The sequence below is a fragment of the Sphaerulina musiva genome (genome assembly GCF_000320565.1).
Source record: "Sphaerulina musiva SO2202 unplaced genomic scaffold SEPMUscaffold_1, whole genome shotgun sequence".
In the NCBI taxonomy this organism is placed as follows: Eukaryota; Fungi; Ascomycota; class Dothideomycetes; order Mycosphaerellales; family Mycosphaerellaceae; genus Sphaerulina; species Sphaerulina musiva.
Genome location: NW_016017383.1, coordinates 1,531,030 through 1,546,733, shown reverse-complemented (window position 1 = coordinate 1,546,733; position 15,704 = coordinate 1,531,030). Strand labels below are relative to the sequence as shown.

Below are 15,704 nucleotides of genomic sequence, written 5' to 3'. Positions count from 1 at the left end.
CGAATGAAACGAATGGAAGGGATGGAATAATAATAATAGAGCAAGACTACATTATTTACCTTACCTTAGCTACATGTACAGTATCCACTCCAAATCCTCAAGCCGAAGAACTACAACACACAAACATGTTTTCCACCAAGAAGAAGAACAAAAAGGTAGCACCACCTACCTCCTCCCACAACAGAAAAAAAAAGTCAATCAATAGTGGCCTCACCTACCTTGCCCTTGACCCTACCTTACACTACAGTACAAGGCAAGGGAAAAAAAGAAAGGCCGTAGTTCCAGACAAGCGCAATTTCCCATCCAATTGCTTCGTATAGAACGAGTCTACGAGAGCCTCTTTCTTTTTCTTCTTTTTTATTTCTTCTTGCTCTTTTTGTTCCTTGGCGATGCTAATTGATGTGTATACCTGAAGTCTGACATATATAAAGATAGAAATATATCTCTCGTCGTCGTCGTCTTCGTTGTCGTCGTCGCCTGCAGGACATGTATGACGATGTCAGTCGGCTTATTCCTCAATCGTCGATATGTTTCAACCCCCCCGCGGTCCGCGGACGAGATATGTATGTGTATGAAAATAAAAGAAAAAAAAAACGATGTGAAGACTTGGCACCCTCTAGATGTAGTACGTAAGGTAGGTACAGTGGAAACACAAACCCACTACAGTGATACATGCACGTGTACGTGTCGTGTTGATATGGTGCAGGAGTTAGGAGAGCCGTACCTCCTACAGTACCTAGGAGGTATGTACCTAAGAAAGGAAGGTATGTGAAACGACTGGGCAACGGGCGATAGAGCCTTGGGCCTTGGCAAAGAGGTGAATCAATCAATCCCGTCTGTCTTACCTCCTACTTGCAGTTCATTAGAGTCTAGAGACCTTCAAAGCAAATGGTACGAGGCTCGTGTAATTCACCAAAATGACTCATCATACAAGCAAAGAACATTAACAACTTTCCATTTAAAAAAGCACAATGATATCTGATCCGTAGGTACTTGAAAAAAACAATACGCCAGTGCCTTTTGGAGAGGCAGGCCCAGTCATACACAGAGAGATGAATGCCACCATCGCGACCCAGTTCCGAGACAGAGCTGTCGCTCAATATCCTCCCATACAACGCCTCTTCGCCTCGTTGATATCGTCAAGCCGCCCCATCACAGAAGAAGTTGGCTGCAAATCTTAAGCTGCAGTAGGCAAGCTGGGATACTTGGCATCTTCTTGCTTGCTCGCTTGCTCCTGTTGGCGCTGTTGCTCAAATGCTTCTGTAAGCTTGTCTTCCACCATCTTGTCGGCATCGACCTTCTTCTCCTCGGCACCCGCTTGCGATTCTGGAGCCTGGTCCACTTCCTCAAAGTCGCCGCTCTTGAGTCGATCACCGACCCACTTACGGAGCGCTTCGATGAGACGGATGTTCTCAATCCACTCCTCTTGGCGCTTGTCCTCCGCACCTTCAGACTGTGCAGCAGGAGTGGACACGGAATCACTGCCAGATCCATCTTCGCCACGGAGAGCAGGGTCAATGCTACTGTTACCCTTGCTCTTCGGCCGCTTGGAATCCGAAGCCTTGGGCGTGCGACTCCCGTCGTCCGCATCCTCCATCTCTGTGTCCTCGGTCTTGACATCTGGTGCCTGGCGTTGAAGACGACCTCCGCTATAGCGACGGCCATCGAGACCTTCGAAACCAGATGCAAGACCAGACGCAGGGGCGGAAGTCGTGGTGGGGTAGTTGGATCCCATGTCAGACATTCCAGTGACAGCCGGAAGACTGGGGTACATTTGGCCACTCACGCTGCCGAAGCTGGCTCTGCTGTGGCTGCTCATGGGGGAATGACCGGAGCTCGTGTACGAGGAGACTGATGCGGGCGTCAGAGCGGGGGTATCGAGCGCAGATGATGACGAAGTCACGCCATGCACGCTGGAGCCGCTGCTCATGACACCGCTGCTACCAAGATGGTTGCCAAATTGTGGTGGGCTGTTGCTGGAGCGGTATTGAGCCTGATGGCCACCCATACCAAAGTCGCCAGCGAATTGAGTGTGAAGGCCTGGCTGCTGCACGCCTGCCGCAGCGGCTGAGTTGCTAGTCTCGTATCCTTTGCTAGTCTCGTATACTGTGGCTTGAAGCTGCTCGAGGAAGCGGTCAATGTCTTGGAGGTCGTTCTTGGTGCGAGCATTGGGAAGTGGCAGCGAGTAGCCGTGCGTCGCGACGCTCCCATGAGCAGCACCATTGCCACCTCCCATGCCACCACCACCGCTGAACGAGTCCAGGAAGCTGGCGGCATTGAACCCACTGGGTGCGCCGCCGCTGTATCCACTGCTGTTGTTGTAGCCAGTGTTGTAACCTCCACCACCCACCGGGAGAGGGAGGGCATTGCCCTGCTGGAGTCGATGGCCGACATCGTAGTAGCTGCTAGGATCGATGGCGCGGCGCTTTATATCGCCCAAGAAATCGTTAAGCGCCTCAATGGCACGCCTTCTCGTGTCCATGCTCTGAATATCGGCGAGGGCGGAGCTATTGGGGTAGCTGACGGAGCCATAGCCGGCGTACTGTGCGCCCGCTTGCTGTGGGTAGGATCCCCCGTTGGCACTTTGAGCCATGCCTTGCTGGTAGGATGGATATGGGTTGTTCATCGCTTCGTGTCCACTGGAGCCGTAGTACGAGGTTGCTGTAGGAGGTGTCAGTCATACCGTAGACACACACACACGAGCACATGAGATGCTTACGCTTTCCATTCTGTTGTCCCAGGCTGCCATTGCCACTGCGCCCAGCTCCATGCTGGGGCGAGTTCATCAATACACTGTCGTCGGCGTGTGTCTTGACATGCTTCTTCAGATCTTGTGGGCGCTTGAAGGCCTTGCCACAGAAATCACACTTGTGAGGCTTGAGTGGCACATGGACACGGATATGGGAAGTGATGTGGTCGCGCTTGACGGTGGTCGTTCGGCATGCGCCCCACTGGCAGGTGAGGTTGAGGTTGTTGGTACTTTTGCGCCCGACATGGCGTTCGCAGACGTGGTCCTAGGGGGAAGAGTCCTGTTAGTAGCTGCTTCTTCCTCTTCTTCTTGGTCGTTCTCGCACGCGTCGCGTCGCATTGGTGCACTTACATAGAGCAGTTCGGCGCTGTCGCATCGCTCGCCACAGCCCTGCCACTGACATGTCAAGTTGTCGATGGCCGAGGACTGGGTGCTTTGTACTGCAGCCTGCACTGAGGGCGATGGAGCGGCAGCTGCAGCTTGTGCCTGTTGCGTCGCAGCCTGGACGGCTTGGGCGACCTGTGCACATGGCGTCAGTCAGTCGGTGACGGCGGCGATGAGCGGTGGGGGAATGGGAGGGTGGTGGTGGTAGTGGTGGTGCTGGTGCTGGTGGTGCTGGTGAGGCCCAGGACAGAACATACCGTTTGAGGGGCAGACGAGGCGTCCATGATGGTCGAGTTTCTGGAGAGTAGACTTGGCAAAGGCCAAGAGTTATGAAGCGGAGCAGTCGCCAACAGTGAAGTACGCGACTCTCAGAGGGCTGTGGAGGACAGCGCAGCAGGCAGAAAGTGCAGAAAATCTCTGCACGCGCACGTGTCGAAGAGGCCGGATAGAAGAGCGTGGTCGATCGGGCGATTATTTGCAGTGCGACACAGCGGACACAGTAACAGCAACAGCGCGCACGAGTGAGCGGCGGAGAGGGACAAGAGCAGAGAGCGCGAATACCAAGACTTTGACGGGGGCCCTGCTTTTTATGGAATCACGCCTGCAGCGTCAAACCGACGCCCGCAAGTACCACCTGCTACCATCTCTGCCATCGGATGCCCTTCGTCCCAGCCTCGCGAAGCCGCGCATCAGCATCTTACAGGATGCCTCTTGGCTGCCAAGCTCTTGGCGTCTTGGCGCAATTGGGAACCTAAGTCACCGTGGCCTGCGTGGCTGCAGATTATCGCTTCTACCTAACTGGAAACGAGCCGCCTGTCCGCCCCCTCTCAGCCTCGCCCTCCGCAGACGGACGGACTGGCGGAGAGAGGGCGAGAGAGCGAGAGAGAGAGAGACAGAGAGAGAGACAGTCCCATGTCCACGGATGTCTCTCTCTCTCCCCTCCGCGCCGGCCCCCTATCTGTTCTTCTTCTTCCTCCTCCTCCTCCGCCTCCCTCCTCTACCTCCCCACTCGGGCCTCAGACTGCTTCACCGGCTCCGGGCGACCACTCTTCCACGTGGTGTGCTCTACCATTCATTACCCGCTGCCACTGCTCCCCTTCGCCCCAAAAGCTAGGATGCCCCGTACCTCTTACCCTCTAGCGTGGTACCTATAGTTCAGAGGAGTCAGGCGTACGGACGACCGCGACCGCTCTGGCACCCATCATCAGACCGAGACATGGACCGGTCATGGACTTCCCCGGCGTGCCATTATCGTAGTGAAGGAGTGCCTCATCGCAGTGATGCTCGCACCACCACCACCATCATCATCATAGGTAGTCATGCACAAACACATGCAGCAGTAGTACTCTGCGACGTGATCCAGTAGACCACGACTCGCCACAAAGCATGTGGACCCTTGCAAGTGCCAAGCAGCGGAGATGAGGTATCCGGGCAGTCGATTCCCTGGTCTTCTCGCCGAGAGCTCCGCCGGACTTGGTTTTGCTTGGAACTTGTCCAAGAAGTTCCGCTCGCAGGCATCTCTCGGCATTCCGCTCCCTTTCTCGCCAAGCGCCAGCAGGTCGACAGCCCTCCCTCTGTTCTCAGTGTTACGGCCTCGCGCTAGCCGCGCGTCCGCTCAGCCTATTGTCAGCACTGCCTCACGCACTCCCTTCTCTCGTCTTAGCTCACTGTTATTATTATTATACTGCCTACTACTTGTCCGATGCCCTACCTAATCATCTTGTAACAATGGAGGTATTTCGCTATCTTCACTTCACCGCACAAGCTATGCACATCACGTTTGGTCTGACATTAGGCTCACATAGCCTTATGTTCTGATGGTCTTGGCAGACACTCTAGGACCTACAACTAGGTATGTACTGTATATCCGTGTCGAGCGATCGGATCATGTTCCGGACTTGAGGGACCTATCGTGACTAGCAGTACTACTGCTGAAGGCGGCACTCGTCCATGGCTCCGCACTCTTTTCGTCCCTTCATTTGTACCCAAGAAGTGGGCTCTCGCATGCGATCAATCCAGACGCGCTTCCCTGAGACAACTGATCGTTTAGCGTTACGAAGGATGGGCGTTGTGCTTCGCCTCCTGTCTGACCGGGAGTTGTAGTGGTGATCCAGCAACGTCCCTACAAAACGCCGGGGGCTCTGCGCTCGCAATGTTGATTGTGCCAACTTGTTGCGCCAGAAGCAGAATAGATCGTCGATAGAGTTCTCCAGAGTCTCGTGATAAGAAAGCATATAGTAGGTCAGGTAGGTTCCCTCCTACGTGTAGGAACGATATGTAATCCTCCTCGAGCGGGCAGAAAGGAAGCTTGGCGTGTCCAGAGGGCATCAGGTAGCCAGCCACGAGGAAAAGCACAACCACCATCCTAGGAGGTACCTGAGGTACATGTACATACTGAAGAGGCAAACCTCCGACTCGCGCGCGCGCCCGCTCTTCCTGTGAGAGATCACGGTCGCCACGCAAGACTATTCACCTACCTAGGCACTGATATCTACCTACGTGACAAAACTCCGGATGAGTAGACCAGTCTCACAACCTACGGGTCCATGCGAGATCATTGCCCACTTCGCAAATCATCAGCTGCGAACTTCTTGGCTTGCGAACTAGGTATCTGACCATACCTAACTCACCTTGCGATAGGTACATATAGGAGGTAGCTGAAGACTGCTGCACTCCACTTGAGAGTAGGCACCTAGGTCCTGCAGGTAGTTAACTGTGATATGTCCACTCCAGCGCCTTCGGCTAAGCTGAAGCGATACTATACTGACACATACCCCTAAAACCCATGTGTTCGTTCGTTCCGGCAATTTTTGGCGTCCAAGACTTTTCTGCACACTGGCGCTGGCACTATCAAACGCGCTGAGGCCCGAGCATCTAGATCCCTCCACCCACTCCACTTCCACTCTACTCCACTCCCACTCCACTCTACTCACTACCGGTGTTAGGACGTTTGGGTATATTTTTTTTTGCATAAGGGAAATAGTCCCAGATGCATAACTCAGGTTTTGTACATAGTGGCAAAAAAAAAGTCCGCGGACAGAGAGGTCCTCCTGTCTCGCTCTGCTTAGCTCAGCTCAGCTTCTACCGCGGTATTTTTTTCTTCTGACTACATGTACATGTACCTTATGTACCTTTGCGTGCTCGTGAGGCGTCTTACACCTACATCATCGAAAAGTCTGGGCAAAACCATAAGGTAGACTGTAAGGAGGTACCTAGGTCTACTGTAGGTAGGTTTCTCTTGGCTTGCCCGCTCCAGACGCTGCAGGGTCTAGATGATTTCGCTTCTGCGAGAAAAAAACAAAAAAGCACCACGCCACGTTCACAACACGGCATACAAGCGGCACCGCCTGTGCTGTATAAACAATTGGCCGAAGAAGAAGCAGAAAAAAGGTGATTCATCATCTTTGGCACTCATCGCGCATTTCTTCTCCCTCGTGATGATTCCATACTTAGGTATTTCCATCACACACTACTACCTACCTTACCTTAGGTAGGTACACTCGTCCACAAAATCAACTTATGGTCAAATCCACCCGACACCAACATCTCCCCCACTCCGGGGACATGTCCCGCCCACAAACACCGTACTTTACTTCCGGGCTCATGCCCTCGCAGCGTACTGACCACTTTCCCCGTACTCGCTTCGATACCCCTCACCGCCCCATCATCTCCATTCACCCACACTCCGTCGCCAGCAGGTCTCCACGCCACCGCGGGTGTCGAGTAGGGAGTCTGTGGAGCCATGGTCGTCGCGTGAATTTGGATCGCCGCAAATTCTCGCTCGGCAATGACGAGTGCTGCGCGAGCTTGCGAGGCTTGTGTTTCCTGCTGCGCGGGCGCATCATCGTCGAGGAGAGATGTTCGCAGAGCGGTAGGTGGAGGACGTGGGGGTTCAGGCTCCCAAGAGGGGAACAATAATCTCACGAGGAGCAGTTTCATGTGAGGGATGGAAGATGTGCCGACTGCGAGCAGCGTTGGGTCTGTCGGGCAGATTTCCAACGCTGATGGTGTGAACGCGACCCAGGCGTTGGAGTGTGGTGCGAGATTCTGTTGTCCGAGGAGGCGAGGTTGAGTTTCGATTGTGTAGTAGTATATGTTGTTGGAGTCGGTTCGGCTGAGGATGAGAACTGGTAGGTTGGTCTCTGGATGGCGGACGAAGACCATTGCTTCGGGCTTCGTTTGTAAGGGGATGGTGGCGGACGGTTCGTTCAATTGGAGATCGTCGTCGGTTGAGTCTACGTGGTAGATGACGACTTTATTATCCCAGCCTGCTGTTGCGATGACGGATCCATGTAGCTTGTCCTCGAAGACGGCGACTTTGACCACGTATTTGGAGTGGTCTCGACGTTTGGCGAAGCACTTGCCAGACAAGTCGCTCAGATGCAGCTGTCCAGACATAGACGATGTGATCAGAGTGTTGTCGCCAATCTTCAACGCGGAGAGCGCCGGAGCATCGTGAATCGTCGCATACGATGCTTGTAGAGCATTGTTGTTCGCATTGATCAGATGCACACGCTTGTCTGCAGTAGTCGCAAGCAGAAGTGGTTGCTCGTTTCTACAACACAACATTAGAAGATTTTCCCCTGCAGGAGTCGAGAGTATAGTATATTCACCCATCCTGATCTTTGAACTCCTCTACTCTTGCGCTGAGGATATTCGAAGACGTAGGAAGCTCATCGATTATTCTGGCATTTGACGGTGCTGCGGGACGATGAGAAATGATATGTCCACACCTCTGTCGGACCGGGGAGACGTACCAGGCTGTTTCCACCCCGTATTGGCATTTTCCAGGCCCAGCTTCTCGAACTTTACGGCAATATCAAAATTCTTCTTCTCATCGAGAAGCGTCTCTAAGTCCAGCTGGCCCTTGACGACGACACCCGCATCTTGTGGTAGCCCAGCCTCTGCGATAAAGGCTTCATATGTCTATAGAAGACACTTAGCAGATGGTCAGCCGGGGGGTGCCTTGCTTGCCTGTTGGGCAGACTCGCTTCTGTATAGCCATTTGACTTGAGATATCTTGCCACAATCAGGGTGGGCGAGTCAACTGATGGCATGATATGCAAGCTTCACAGATAAAATGATACTGTGACTTTCCTGAATACGGACGTGGACCTTGTTCTGGTGGCGATGGTGAGTGACACTTTCGGTCGAATGTCTTGGCGGCAGGCGGATCGTCCCTTTTCCCGGCCAACCTGTGATGATCAACAACAACAACAACATTTCATCTCGCGCACATCAACTTTTGGAACACAGCATGAGATAAACGCTTGGATATCAGGAGCATCATATCTAGCATGTCTATATGTCCACCGCCTGGCACCAGCAATGGCCTCAAGCGCAAGCATTCGAGCCTGGGATCCAGCCGAGTCGAGGACATTGCTTGGACGACAGCCCGTTGTAACAGACTTTTGAGGACCATCGATTCACGAATAGAAGCTATCCGTAACCTCATCAGACCCGATCTCAGAGCCCACAAGACAGCGTCCAGGCCAGAGATAAGGATACGAAAGCGGAAGCCTGAGTCACTGACAGATCCCCTCTGGCTGCCAGAAGGCTCGAAGAAGATCAAACCTCGTACCTACGCAGCCAAGGACAGGCCAAAGATTGATCGAACTGTGCGCAATGGAGGTTCCAGTAACGATGGCAGAGTGCACACCATCGTGCTGCCGAGTCCGTTTCTCAAGCGTGTGCAGCAACCCCCTACCGTGCCGCTGCAGGCAAGTCCCGCTCTGGATCATATGGAGCCTACTCTGGTCCAGCATCGCATGCGAAGACAACTTCCTATCAAAATACAGGATCCCATTGAAAAGGCAGAAGTCGCCTTGCGTTCGGCATTTCAAAACTTTCTACGTATTACTCAAGCAGCCAACAACGTGAGCAGGCGCGGCGCTCGTAGCCTGCTGGGAACGTGTCTGCGTCAGGTACCGCGATACCTCGAGTCACAAATGGAGCCTTCATATGACGGGGAGGATGTCGATGGGACGATTGCGAGTGATGTGTGGTCCTTCTTCGACGACTTGCTCAACATCAAGGGCTCAGACTGGCAGGGACTTCGCGAAGTCGCGCGAAGTCAAGGAATCGATGCGGTACGACGCGCTATTCTTGATCAAAGCTTGAGCGATTCATGTATCGACAAGCTTATACGCGACTGTATAGAACTATCTGCGTTGCCAGAAGTCGAGATTCTCATCAGTGCATGGCTGGAGGCTAGTGAGGTTACGTCGTTGACAAAGACGGGCCTGCTCGACACAGAGAGTCTGTGGCGTGGCCTGGAGGGCATTCGATTTCGAGTTCTTACACGCTTCGTAAGTCAGGACAGGACTCGGATCTCAGCCCTGTTGACTGGACATAAGCATATGTGGAACACCCTCTTGCGAGCCATCACGCAAGGTGCTCAGGACGAGGCTCTGCAATTCCTTCAACTATGCATAGAGAGTGTTGCTGAGGACGCCTATGTCCCGGGCGAAATGAACCTATACCACAAACAAATGACCAAGAATATGGATGAAGTGGCCTCCAAACTCTGCATCATGGCCTGCACAAGCTTGCTCCTGGATGAGGCCAGTCGGCATGGAGTTCAACTACGACAAGGCTTATTTCGTCTTGGCATGAGCGTTCTAGCGAACAATCACATTCGAGTCAACAGGCTTGCGGTGCCGTGGCTAGCAGGACCTATCGTCCTTGCAGCGCTCACTGGTAGTCCCTCGACATTGGCGTCTCATAGTCGAGAAATTACAGAAGCTTACGATGGAGTCGCACGAGATGTCTTGTATCGTCGCGAAGCAGAGAGATGCACGCAAGACTTTGCCCAGTCCATAGCTTGCGGCTTCTTCTCGCTGGACACTGACAAAGACTTAGACATCGTCGGTCCAGTGTTCAGTCGCATCAAGGAACACATCACGGCATCCTCCTCATCCAAAAGAATCGAGAAAACGATCTTGCGGACCATCGCCACGGAGCTCATCACTCGCCGACGTTTGAACGACGACTGTGCCGATGAGACTGATGACACTTGGCAAATGCCAAAGACACCATCTGCATTCCAGACGCCACGAGCCAAAGCATCGAAATTCGGCTGGGACGATGACCTCTGCGAGTGGGTCGCGAAGACACCATTTACGCAAGCAGAGCCATCTGGTCCAGGAAGCGTTCTCGCCGACGACAAGGAGAATGAGGAGCCAGAAACGCCCGACGTACTGACCAGGACGATCATGAAGACTCCAGGGATTGAACGGAGGAGACAAAGAGCACTCGCCGTCGCAGCGCAATGTCTTCTCCCACAGCGTCCTACGATGATGCCGAAAAGTCCTCGAGTAATTATTGCTCGCCCGATCAAGCGTCGGAAGTCTGGCAGAATCAAGGCGAGAGAAATTGAAGATGAAAGCGAAGATGAGTTGGCTTTGTAGAGTTGTAATGCGGGACAATGGGGGCAACAGCCTTGCTCTTCTCGTTTAGTAGCAACAGCTGCGGTACATGTCTATGTATATGTACCTAGGTATATGTAGTACAACAGCATCAGCAGCCTCTCACCCATAATACCTCATCCTCTCGTATACATATAGAGCAATCATAGTCCCACGTCACAGCCGACTCTGCCCAAAATTGAACTTGTCGCAGGCATACTCCTCCTTCCTTCCTCCATTCCTCTCTCAGACATCTCGAAAAGGCCTGTAGGGAATGGGTATATATCTAACAGAGCAGGACAGAGCAGGTGACAGGTACCTCAATAGGTAAGGTATGTAGAACTCTAGTTGTACATATATATTAAGTAAGGTATTACTCATAATCTTCTTTTCAGACAAAAACTTTCTTCATCGTCGAAATCCTTTTTCCTTTTAAAAACGGCCGTTGTTCACTGGGATTTTGAATTTTTTTCTCTCTTCCTTTATTTTTCAAAAATCACCACATCATCACACGCCCTCGCCCCCACATCTGAGTGCGGTTCTACGCTTCTTCTCTTCCCTCCGGCGCCTGTTCACGTCGACGACTACTTCTTCTTCTCGTATTACTCAGGTACATTTCCATTGCGCTGCCATTGCTACCACTGCGGACATGATGACCAGGAGCAGCAGCAGCAGTGGCACCTCCACTCGCCATCGTCGCTTCGCTTCTCTTGGCCACTCTCGCCTCCCACGCCATGGGTCCTTTCGGTGGTGGTGTCTCGTCGGGTACGACGATTCCTGCTTGATCGGGCAGGGGATCATGGAGCTGGCCATTCGTCGTTTTGAGTACAGCCATCAATGCTGCGGAAAGGAGAGCATTCTGTTTCTCCAACGCCTCTAGACGAGCGTCGATGCGAGAGGCTGCGCGATTTGCGCTTTTCATTTTGCGCTCTCCAGAGAGCTTGTGTTGAGTCGCAATGTGCGGCGGGTGTCTCTTCCCCGAGGTCGACATGGGTGAAGCGTCCAGCGAAGAAGGTACAGTGGCAAAGTCCTTGCTTTGAGTGGTACGTTTCGCTCCGGTGTTCGACGTGTTCGGCTTCTCTGATCCTCCTGACTGGGGCTGTGTGGGTGGCTGTACTCGACCCGGCTGCGGCGAGGGTAAAGGTGGAGGAGCATCATCGACAGACTGCCTCAACACGGGACTCTTGCCCCGTGGCGAGGATTGGTTGCTCAAACTCTGTCGACTGCGGCGCAGGAACGCATTCCGCGGCAAAGAAGCCGATCGAGGTCGCGGCTTGTAAGATTTGCTGACACTCTTGGTCTCCTTCATGATTGACTTGGGCAGTTTGGGAGACTTGGTGCTCTCCGCCACAGGGACCTCCTCTGCTACAAACATCATCTCGGACATGCATAGACTTGCTTGAGCATCCCGTGCCTCGGCGGAGGCTGAAGGCGATATGGGCGTGTATGTAGTGTGATCTTCTTCGGAGATCTCACTGGCCAACGATGGTACTGGCGATACGGGTGAAGCGGTCCATTGAGTGATCTTTCTGTAGCTGGCTGGGCTGGAGACATCGCTATGTCGACTTGCTGTCGAAGTGGTTCGATGAGGTGCCAACGCCGGGATCTGGATCCTCGGTCTCATCTTCTTCAACCGTTGTCTGTTGGGCTGTTCAGGCTCGTCCATGACAGATTCAATTGACCTATCAGTGTCACGCATTTGGCGTGCTCGTACTCGCTCTTCTCTCGCCTTTCGGTTAGCCGGGTACGGGACTCCTGGCAGCATATTCTTCTCCTTCTTCTTCTTCTTGCCTCGAGACTTGGGTCGCTTGATGGGTCCCGAGCATTCCGTGGTCACTGTTGCTCGGATGGGCTCTGCATCGAAGTGAAAGTCGCTCATGGACTTGATGCTCGGTGCAACTCGTGGAGTGCTTCTGCGGACACTCTCATGGTTCGAGATAATACCTTCAATCGTCCTGGGATCACGGCGTAGCCGCAAAGGACTGCGCGGAGGAGGGGGACCAGGGCTTTCGCACGAGTCCATGTGCTCGGAAACACTTCTCCCGTACATCATTGATGCGATGCTTGAAGCCCGCTGGAGTAGGACAGGATGGCTGCCCAGTCGGCGAGGTACAGGGTGGCGAATTTGGACTTCCTTTCCGGGGCTGGGGTGCTTGACAGGGAAAGCTTCATGTGGTAAGGATAGTTTCGGAACGTGGGTATGGCTATCGTGAGCAGGCGATATGGGATGGCTCGTGAGCGCTCGAGAAGTGTCAAAAGAGATCCTGGGTGGCGGTCGGTCGTATATGCTGCCGTGGTGCGAATCTGCCATGGATAATGCGGATTCTGGAAGAGGCGTGGGCGGATTGGAGGCAGCTGGTCGTATGGGCGTGTCGGAGTATTGATGTTGTTGTGATCTTGACAATCGACTTGCCACGTCTTGAAAGCTAGAAGGAGGTTTGGAACTTCGATCACTCATGATAGTACGCTGGTCGCTGACACTGTTCGTTCGTTGCTTGTTCAAAGACTCCGTGTATGTCGATAACCAAGTATCCAGTATATCACTCGTGGCCGATGCAACGTCGTCGTGGAAGCACACTGACACTCTAGACTCCAGTATATCTGGACTGGAGCGCCAGGTCAGCACCAAGCCTTGCAAACAAGATGCTTACTGTACTACTCACCTGAGGATGGAAGGGTCATCGAAATTCATTCGTACATCACCATCACCATCACCACCACCACCACCATCATCATCATCATCATCACCATCCCCACCATGCTCAGATTGCTCTGGTACCAGGGCCAGATAGCGTTTTCCTGGTGACGCCGTCAGTACGGCCGTCTAAAGCCTCTAGCACATGAGAGCGTCATACCGTTGGATGAAATCTTTTGTTCGCAATTTCTGGGAACAGGCACTGCGATCCCCGGAAGTAAGCCACCCTCGTCCCGCAACACACCGTTGAGCCTGGAGCCGACGGTCAGCCGAAATGTGATAGATCACAAGAAGCACCACAGGAACGGTCCACGGCTCACCTGTCATGGGCGGTTTGAATCAATGACACGCGGTGCTTCTTCTGCTGACCGCTTCCATTCCGCAACAGTCGCAACGCATTCTTACCGCTCACCGCTCGGTGGGGATGGTCGGCCCTGCTGGGTTTGCGATGAGGCGCGGGGGGAGCCGTGTTCTTCAGAAACCACGCCAAATCATGCGAAGGGTTGTCCTTGGGCAGTCGTGCTAAGCTCGTCTGCGTGTTCATCGTGTCCACATTCGAGGAGCCCGCCAGTGTGTGAGTGGTGGAATATGGCAATTGATTGGCACAGTCGTAGTGCATCGACCAGGAGGAGTTCGATCCCGACAATGCCGGAGTATTCTCACTCGCCGGACTCGGACACGGGTTGTTTTCGAAGGTTTGCTGTATAGAGTCCTCGCGAAGAATGGTCGTGGAGCTTCGTCTGCGGAGCTTCTCGGTTTTCGCCTGAGCAGTGGCTGAATGGGCCTGGCCCATGGTGGTTGAGGCCTCAGACTCGAGTGGACCAGCACCGCCAATGGTCATGCCAGTGCCAGGCCCAAGTCCGAACATGTCATGCGAGTACGGGAGAGATTGCGAGGGGCACACAGCTGTTATCTCCCACTGACGGGGAGTATGGTTGGTAAAGGCTGGTGGTGGTGGACGACGACGCTGCAGAGCACCGGAAAGCTGCATCGCACACGAGCTCAGTGTCTGCAACGTACTCTCGGGCAGAGAGTGCGTTGCCGTGTAGCGTGTGGATGTCGTGTGGACGAGCTGCGGTCGGGTCTGGCACCACGGATGATGCTGCTGTGTCCTGCTTCAGATTAATGTCACGAGGCTGTGGGGAACCATGCCAGCTCACCAGTCTCACTCTTTCAGGACGAAGCAGAGCTGCGCAATGTTCCGAGACGACTCTGGGTGAGGAGTATCGATACAGTAACTGCGCGTCAGCTAGGCAGTGTCGATCATTGGCGTGCGGCACGCCGGCGGTCGCAGCCACACTCTTCTCTCCAATGGTTGCAGGCGGCGCAATGGACTGTGGCGAGGACAGCAGGACGAGGAATAGACATGAACGCGTGCGAGGAGAGCACGTCGACTCGAGATCGAAAGAAGAGAATGTGTCAAGAAAAAGAGTCTTCGAGACGGAAGAAGGCAGCAGGGAGAGGAGACGAGCACGGTAGAGGCCAAATAGAAGACTAGTCCTGTTAGTGTTGGTGTTATTGTTGTTGTTGTTGCTGTTGTGGTTCCCTCAGGATCTCCTCCGATCTCACAAAGACGCAAGGACACGGCGTGTTCAGCGACGGCAATGCCCTGGGCGTGACCGTGGTACAGGAGGCGAACAGGTACAGCAGATGATGATTCGGGTGCCGCAGGTCGCTGGCGCAAACAAGATTACTCAGATATGACCCACGCTACTACTGTACCTCGAGACCAAGAGGGACACCAACAGAACACGCTTCCTTGGCGGACTGTCGTGTAAGGTCATTCGCCCCGTGCCCCCACTGCAGCCATGGAACAGCGCAACACGAGAGTGATGAGTTGTCTGAGACCGGCGTGAGATATCTGGAATCCGAGGAGATGGAATGGCGTCCTCGTTGTCATCGTCGTCGTCGTCGTATCGTCGTCGCCGCGGACTCGCCGCATGTCTGACCCGTCCGGCAGGTGAATGAATGAATGAATATTGAATGCGAATGCAGTGCTATGTCACCACACGATTGGACGTCGTGTCCGGAACATGCTCCAGCGGTCGAGGTGCAGAGCCGCGGCACGATCCGCGAGGGATATCGTGCAGCGTCAAGCGTGCAGGTGAGGTGTGACAACAGCCGTGCGTCGCTCCACTCGGCGACAAGGTTACGAAACTTCGGCGCAGAAATTCTCCAGCAAGCTGCAGCTTTTGTATAACAACAACGTGACATCCGCCTCATCCAGGTGCGACCTCAGCATACTCCGGCCACATCATCCTGGATTGTGAGGCCAAGCGGCTCCCATGTACCGCATAACACGCGGTGTGGACGCTGCTGCAGAGGCTGCACTCAGCGCCTGGAGCACGCCCACACCCAGTTTCCGGGAGAATGTAATGCATGCGACAGCATCTGGAGGCGTTCTGTCAAATTCCCATCTGCGTCCCAGAGACGGAGTAGCGAGCGTGGCTTGGCAACTGGGGCCAGACAG

General features: G+C 53.8%; 4 protein-coding genes across 4 annotated transcripts; 1 reads left to right on the top strand and 3 right to left on the bottom strand.

The window, feature by feature from the left end:
- Window positions 1–933: 933 nt before the first annotated feature.
- On the bottom strand, window positions 934–3,680 carry SEPMUDRAFT_145881 (uncharacterized protein). The gene is made up of 4 exons (XM_016903317.1): window positions 3,391–3,680; window positions 3,101–3,268; window positions 2,720–3,014; window positions 934–2,661 (listed from the first exon to the last, which is right to left on the bottom strand). The coding sequence occupies exons 1-4, from the start codon at window positions 3,415–3,417 to the stop codon at window positions 1,178–1,180; spliced, it is 1,974 nt and encodes a 657-aa protein (XP_016764813.1). The 5' UTR covers window positions 3,418–3,680; the 3' UTR covers window positions 934–1,177.
- Window positions 3,681–6,364: 2,684 nt separating this feature from the next.
- Window positions 6,365–8,226, bottom strand: SEPMUDRAFT_145880 (uncharacterized protein). The gene is made up of 4 exons (XM_016903316.1): window positions 8,125–8,226; window positions 7,891–8,059; window positions 7,747–7,834; window positions 6,365–7,688 (listed from the first exon to the last, which is right to left on the bottom strand). Exons 1-4 carry the CDS (start codon window positions 8,188–8,190, stop codon window positions 6,620–6,622), a joined length of 1,392 nt encoding a protein of 463 aa, XP_016764812.1. The 5' UTR covers window positions 8,191–8,226; the 3' UTR covers window positions 6,365–6,619.
- A 204-nt stretch (window positions 8,227–8,430) lies between these two features.
- Window positions 8,431–10,560, top strand: SEPMUDRAFT_129585 (uncharacterized protein; the record flags this gene model as incomplete). The annotated part of the gene is made up of 1 exon (XM_016902298.1): window positions 8,431–10,560. The coding sequence occupies one exon, from the start codon at window positions 8,431–8,433 to the stop codon at window positions 10,540–10,542; it is 2,112 nt and encodes a 703-aa protein (XP_016764811.1). The 3' UTR covers window positions 10,543–10,560.
- A 294-nt stretch (window positions 10,561–10,854) lies between these two features.
- On the bottom strand, window positions 10,855–15,577 carry SEPMUDRAFT_145879 (uncharacterized protein). Its single transcript, XM_016903315.1, has 5 exons — window positions 14,395–15,577; window positions 13,555–14,339; window positions 13,395–13,486; window positions 13,203–13,338; window positions 10,855–13,145 (listed from the first exon to the last, which is right to left on the bottom strand). Exons 2-5 carry the CDS (start codon window positions 14,223–14,225, stop codon window positions 11,081–11,083), a joined length of 2,964 nt encoding a protein of 987 aa, XP_016764810.1. The 5' UTR covers window positions 14,226–14,339; window positions 14,395–15,577; the 3' UTR covers window positions 10,855–11,080.
- Window positions 15,578–15,704: the final 127 nt, after the last annotated feature.

Bases quoted from the DNA above. Each gene is read 5' to 3' on its own strand.
- SEPMUDRAFT_145880 (XM_016903316.1), bottom strand. From the start codon at position 8,190: ATGCCATCAGTTGACTCGCCCACCCTGATTGTGGCAAGATATCTCAAG. The intron at 7,835-7,890 runs GTACGTCTCCCC...ATCGTCCCGCAG, and splicing joins TACGGGGTGGAAACAGCCTG to CACCGTCAAATGCCAGAATA. The intron at 7,689-7,746 runs GTGAATATACTA...GTTGTGTTGTAG, and splicing joins GAGTTCAAAGATCAGGATGG to AAACGAGCAACCACTTCTGC.
- SEPMUDRAFT_145879 (XM_016903315.1), bottom strand. From the start codon at position 14,225: ATGCAGCTTTCCGGTGCTCTGCAGCGTCGTCGTCCACCACCACCAGCC. The intron at 13,487-13,554 runs GTGAGCCGTGGA...CGTCGGCTCCAG, and splicing joins ATTCAAACCGCCCATGACAG to GCTCAACGGTGTGTTGCGGG. The intron at 13,146-13,202 runs GTGAGTAGTACA...CTGGCGCTCCAG, and splicing joins GATGACCCTTCCATCCTCAG to TCCAGATATACTGGAGTCTA.
- SEPMUDRAFT_145881 (XM_016903317.1), bottom strand. From the start codon at position 3,417: ATGGACGCCTCGTCTGCCCCTCAAACG. The intron at 3,269-3,390 runs GTATGTTCTGTC...CCATGTGCACAG, and splicing joins CCTCGTCTGCCCCTCAAACG to GTCGCCCAAGCCGTCCAGGC. The intron at 2,662-2,719 runs GTAAGCATCTCA...CACCTCCTACAG, and splicing joins GGGACAACAGAATGGAAAGC to CAACCTCGTACTACGGCTCC.